This window comes from Paramisgurnus dabryanus, chromosome 5 (assembly GCF_030506205.2).
Source record: "Paramisgurnus dabryanus chromosome 5, PD_genome_1.1, whole genome shotgun sequence".
NCBI classification, from domain to species: domain Eukaryota; kingdom Metazoa; phylum Chordata; class Actinopteri; order Cypriniformes; family Cobitidae; genus Paramisgurnus; species Paramisgurnus dabryanus.
This window is the reverse complement of record NC_133341.1, coordinates 45,460,958-45,467,016: the sequence shown is the minus strand read 5'-3', so window position 1 is coordinate 45,467,016 and position 6,059 is coordinate 45,460,958. Positions and strand designations below refer to the sequence as shown.

Below are 6,059 nucleotides of genomic sequence, written 5' to 3'. Positions count from 1 at the left end.
ATGTATACATTCCTATACCTAAATGTAATCATTTGCAGAATAAAAGTTTTTGTTTACATCATATATGTGTGTGTACTGTGTATAATGATTATTTATATATAAACACACACACACACACACACATGCATGTATATATTTAAGAAATATTTACATGTGTATATACATTTTGCATGTATATATAATTTATATTATACATAAATATGAATACTAAATATTTACAAATATTTTTTATCTTAAAATTGTACGTGCATGTGTATGTATTTATTTATACATTATTATTATACACAATACACATACATATATAATGTAAACAAAAACTTTTATTCTGCAAACGATTAGTTGTGATTAATTGTTAAATTGTTATGCAGACCTAAATGGTACATATTAGGACCTTTTTAATGGTTACTGCCTCACTGGCAACTTGGGACCCTTTTTTTACTTTTTAATTTTATATGTACTTTACAAATGTTTAATCACATTTTAAGGATTTGGTACTTAAAAAATCTGTATTGTATGTGGAGGAGAAAGAGGGGACGGCATCGCTCAATGATTTTCAATGACTTTTGGCATCGGAAGAGGATAAGGGCCACTGGTGAAAAAAATATTTGAATTCTGACTTTATTCTCAGAATTCTGACTTTAATCTCAGAATTATGAGATTAAAGTCAGAATTCAAATTCTGAGATTAAAGTCAGAATTCTGAGATTAAAGTCAGAATTATGAGAATAAAGTCAGAATTCAAATTCTGAGATTAAAGTCAGAATTCTGAGATTAAAGTCAGAATTCAAATTCTGAGATTAAAGTCAGAATTATGAGATTAAAGTCAGAATTCAAATTATGAGATTAAAGTCAGAATTCTGAGATTAAAGTCAGAATTATGAGAATAAAGTCAGAATTCAAATTCTGAGATTAAAGTCAGAATTCTGAGATTAAAGTCAGAATTCAAATTCTGAGATTAAAGTCAGAATTATGAGATTAAAGTCAGAATTCAAATTATGAGATTAAAGTCAGAATTCTGAGATTAAAGTCAGAATTATGAGAATAAAGTCAGAATTCAAATTCTGAGATTAAAGTCAGAATTCTGAGATTAAAGTCAGAATTCTGAGAATAAAGTCAGAATTCAAATTCTGAGATTAAAGTCAGAATTCTGAGATTAAAGTCAGAATTCAAATTCTGAGATTAAAGTCAGAATTATGAGATTAAAGTCAGAATTCTGAGATTAAAGTCAGAATTATGAGATTAAAGTCAGAATTCAAATTATGAGATTAAAGTCAGAATTCTGAGATTAAAGTCAGAATTATGAGAATAAAGTCAGAATTCAAATTCTGAGATTAAAGTCAGAATTCTGAGATTAAAGTCAGAATTCAAATTCTGAGATTAAAGTCAGAATTCTGAGATTAAAGTCAGAATTCTGAGATTAAAGTCAGAATTATGAGATTAAAGTCAGAATTCAAATTATGAGATTAAAGTCAGAATTCTGAGATTAAAGTCAGAATTATGAGAATAAAGTCAGAATTCAAATTCTGAGATTAAAGTCAGAATTCTGAGATTAAAGTCAGAATTCAAATTCTGAGATTAAAGTCAGAATTCTGAGATTAAAATCAGAATTCTGAGATTAAAGTCAGAATTCAAAAACAAAAATTCACCAGTGGCCCTAATCCTCTTCCGTAGTCTAGTACATTAAGCATGGCACTTTAGAAAAAAATAAGATTTCTCGAAAGTTCAATAGTTCAACTGTTTTAATGAACTTCATGAATTAATGAACAATTTCCTTAAAATCACAAGGTAAAAAGTTTGTTATTTTCTAACGGAGAGCCTCAGTTAAGACCTTGCCCTTTACTAAAAACCCTGCACATCTGACCTCTTAAGAATTCACATCAGTTAAAAATTCAAATTTGGCAGACTTTTGCTACTCTTTATTTGGCCGGGGTCATTGTGAGGATCTTTCTTGGTGATGCAACTTGACCACAGGGTTGTCTCGCAGGAAAGCCTCTCATTGGATTTACTCTGGCCAATCCTGTGGCAAGACTGAAGCTTGATTCACAAAAAAGGAAAAGGAGAATTTCTCTCTATTTTAAAGATGATCAGGTAGCATTTATTTTCAATAATCAGCCGAAGAAGTAGAATCAACTTGTGAAATGGCTCGTGATGGAATGTCCAGAGAGGAATATGAGGAATATCAGAAACAGATGGTGGAGGAAAAGTAGGTTATCTCATTCAAATGCTTTGCTTTACAGTGGTATACTTATTTTTATATTTAAATTATCAGAATTATTTTCTGTGTCAGAAAAGATTGTTGATAGTCTTATTGTCCTAATTCATTCTCATCGTATGTACATCACCTGCTTATGTGAATAAACAAGGATGGAAAGAGATGCAGAATTTGCAACTAAAAAGGCAGAGAGGGCTTGTTTGAGGACGTGTTTAAGAGACAAATACAGACTTCCAAAGGTAAGAGTTCTGCTCAAACACGCCGTGATGCTTTATTCAGTAATCAATGTCCCAGCTTTGTCCTTAAGCATCACATAAATAGCATCAGTTCAAAGAGATGTTGTAGATACCAGGTGTGATGAACAGAGATCAGCTGAATGTGCCAAGAGATTAAGTCACAAAATAGTGGACTAAGTCAGTCTGGATATATTCAGCTTACCTTCACACAGTGAGTGCTGAGTCCTTTGATGAAAAATGACTTTAAAATACATACATGCATAAATAAATAAATGTTTAATTAATTCAAAAATTAATTAAGTGTAAATAAATAAATACATGTAGAAATGCATAAATAAATGTAGGATAACACAAATTGAACAAAAATGATACAATAACTTGAAAAGCTTACATATGTAATAAGAAAGAAACCCTCTGAATTTTTTGATATATGGAAGATATTCCTAGATTTTGTGAAAAATGGAGATATTAAAGAAGCCTTGGATGTGTGAAATTATAGAATGCAAGATGTGGTTTATTTAATTTTATTTAATTATTGATCTGTACTTTATTTATTAAATTTTTATTTATTGTATTTTTTAATCCTGCCTGGGGAAAGGTTTTTTTTGTTTTGTTTTTAAATATTTAGTAAAATCCTAATAAAGACATGTTCTAAAAAATGATACAATAACAGTTGATACTTTTGACAAAACTTTATATTTAATAATTTATATCTGCATTTACTTATTTCTGCATTTAACCAATTATTTATTTCTGCATTTATGTATTTATTCTTTATTTATTTATACTTTATTTGTTTATTTAAATATTTCTGCATTTAATTATTTATTTAATACATTTTTCATCCTCCATACTTTCTCTTTTGAATAAGCTCTCAAAAGCATGTGTCATTCTCAATACTTCTGACATTATTATTATTTAATGATGATTTAAATCTGTTTAAAGAGCACCTATTGTCCGATTCACGTTTTTACATTTCCTTTGGTGTGTAAGTGTGCATAAAGGGCGATTTATAGTCGTGCGTAGGTGCTACGCCGTAGCTACGGCGTAGGTGCTACGCCGTAGCTACGGCGTAGGCTATCCGTAGCCTGTGCGTAGCTCTGCGTAGCCTGACGCGCACCTCACAAAATTCCTAACAGCGCGTCGGACCTACGCGGACCGCAAGCTCTGTGATTGGTCCACCAGAACCCCTCCCGTCAGGTAAAAAAAACTGCGTCATAGGTATTTCCGGTTGAGACGGTGAAAACAAAGATGAGCCAAGTCGAGGAGTGATTTAACTAAAACTGCAACATAAGTCGCTGTTTATTTACTTACATTATTGCTGGTCTTCTCAAATTATACACAACAAGTTGCTATTTTTTCTTCGTTTGTGGGTTAACTTGCTTAGCTTCTTCTTCTGTGACGACTTCTGCTGCTACTGTGGTTACACGCGTGATTACTGCCAACCAGCGGTTTCGCGTGTCTTTGCACGTCGACGCGGACGGCGACGCACAAGTATAAATGAAAACCGACGCGGAACCTACGCCGTCGCTGCTACGCCGTAGGACCTACGCACGAGTATAAATCGCCCTTTAGTACAAACCTTAAAGTAAATGACGACGCAAGTTTTCATCTCCAACATAAATCTTTTTTCTTGGACTACAACAAACACACGGATTGTAGGGAACAGTTTACTTCCTGGGATTGGGGATGTAGACAAGACCGACATTATCATAAATCCTCCCGCTTCGGACTTACAGCCTTTAATTTAACTCCTTATAGCATTGCATTGTGAGCGAATCTTTCAAACATGGTAAGGAGCGTCACGTTTCCGGCTGACGTCAGAGGTATTCAGATCAATCATAACGTACAGATTAGCTGGCCAATCAGTGACACAGAGCTTTTCAAATCCGTGTCAGGAAGAGAGTTCAATCTGGAGCTACAAAAATGTACACTGTAAAAAAAATCCATAGAAATTACAATGTTATTGCAGCTGGGTTGCCGGTAATTTACCGGCAACCCAGAGTTTATTGTTAAATAAATTTTAAATATTAACAAGTCTTTATCTTTACAGAATAAAACTTTACAATATCAGCCTCATGCAAAGCATTCTGGGAACCAGAAATCATCATCAACATTTTTCTGTTTTGTGCTTCAGATTTTGTTTCCCAGAATGTTTTGCTTGATGCTGTTTTTTTAGTTTTACTCTGTAAAGACAAAGACTTGTAAATGTTAAATGTTTATTTAACTTTAAACAAAATATTGCCAGTAAAAAACATAAATTTAAATCTATGGTAAATTACCGGCAACCCAGCTGCAATTTCTACGGAATTTTTTTACAGTGTACGATAAGTGGAAAATAATGTTTTTTTAACCATAAATCACACAAACACATTATATTATACAAAAATCCTCAAAATAATTTTTTTTGTGGAAATTAACTTAAAAAAAGACGGAAAAAGTCAGATTTTCATGTCCTCTTTAATTTAAACTTTTTGTCAATGTTGTTTTTCCTTTCAAATCAAGTTGCTAAACTGAATTTATGTAAAATATTGAAATATGACATGAAAGGTATTTCATTATCAAAACACTGACTTAAAGGCGCTCTAAGCGAATTGAAGCGTTTTAGACCATAAAACATTTTTTGTTACATACCGGAAACATCTCCTCACTATCTGCTTGCTGCCTGTCCGCTGATCAAACTGTAAAATGCGCTCTCTGTAGACAGCCCAGGCTTCACAAACGGCTATATCAACAAGTGGCCAAACCTAGCATCACAAAACAAAACAAAGTATTCCAGCCAATAAACGACAAAAAGGATTTGGGGGTGGGGGTTGGGCGCGTTCATGAAAGCACGGAAGGGTGGGGGAAGAATTAGCTACGCTCTGTCTGTTTGAAAACAGTTCAAACGTCAACAATAACTAAGGTCTCGCAGATTCGCTTAGAGAGCCTTTAACCTCCTAAGACCCGAGCTTTGGTTTGTCTTTTTTTTCAGATTCCCTCCAGCTTTTTGGGTTTGGAAGAACCAATAAATATAATAACCAAATATTTTTCATTGAACACGAAGCAGTGTGATTGTCCACGTTTGTGTACAACAGGTTCCAGTTACACAGAATTAAGTATTATAGTGCAAACAACAAAAAATGTGTTGTCCACGTAAGTGGACACAACAGGAGGTTAATATATGCACTTTTTTAATGAGGTAATTCAATGGTTATCCACACCCGTTTTTTCTCAGAGTGAACAGGATGAGATAATGATCCAGCAGGCTGGAGATGATGTTGATGTTCCCGAGGAACTGATTAAGATTGTAGATGGAGACGCTCCACAGGAGGAGGAGAAGACATCCATGATGGAGAACCTTCAGAGCATGGACATGGAGCAGCTGAAGGAAAAAGCCCAGGCCACATTTGTGGAGATGAAATCCAAAGCTGAGGAAAAGTGCACTATTATGTGACATGTTAACGAGGTGCTTTCATAAGTTTTGCATGTTGCCTAATTTCAGAGAGACGTGAACTTGTATACATTTTACCCAGTTGATGTTAATCTAATTGGCATCGGCTTGCTCACTGAGTAAAGAAGTATTGAGTGATCAGTAATGGACACATTAAGAGAACCATGACACTTATACAC

At 33.7% G+C, this 6,059-nt stretch overlaps 1 protein-coding gene across 1 annotated transcript; it reads left to right on the top strand.

The window, feature by feature from the left end:
* Nucleotides 1-2,099: 2,099 nt before the first annotated feature.
* cplx4b (complexin 4b) lies at nucleotides 2,100-5,960 on the top strand. The gene is made up of 3 exons (XM_065284671.1): nucleotides 2,100-2,202; nucleotides 2,363-2,450; nucleotides 5,665-5,960. Exons 1-3 carry the CDS (start codon nucleotides 2,138-2,140, stop codon nucleotides 5,881-5,883), a joined length of 372 nt encoding a protein of 123 aa, XP_065140743.1. The 5' UTR covers nucleotides 2,100-2,137; the 3' UTR covers nucleotides 5,884-5,960.
* The last annotated feature ends 99 nt before the right edge of the window (nucleotides 5,961-6,059 follow it).

Excerpts from the sequence above, each read along its gene's own strand:
- cplx4b (XM_065284671.1), top strand. The coding sequence starts at position 2,138 with ATGGCTCGTGATGGAATGTCCAGAGAGGAATATGAGGAATATCAGAAA. Across the intron at positions 2,203-2,362 it reads AAACAGATGGTGGAGGAAAA|GATGGAAAGAGATGCAGAAT; the intron begins GTAGGTTATCTC and ends TGAATAAACAAG. Across the intron at positions 2,451-5,664 it reads ACAAATACAGACTTCCAAAG|AGTGAACAGGATGAGATAAT; the intron begins GTAAGAGTTCTG and ends GTTTTTTCTCAG.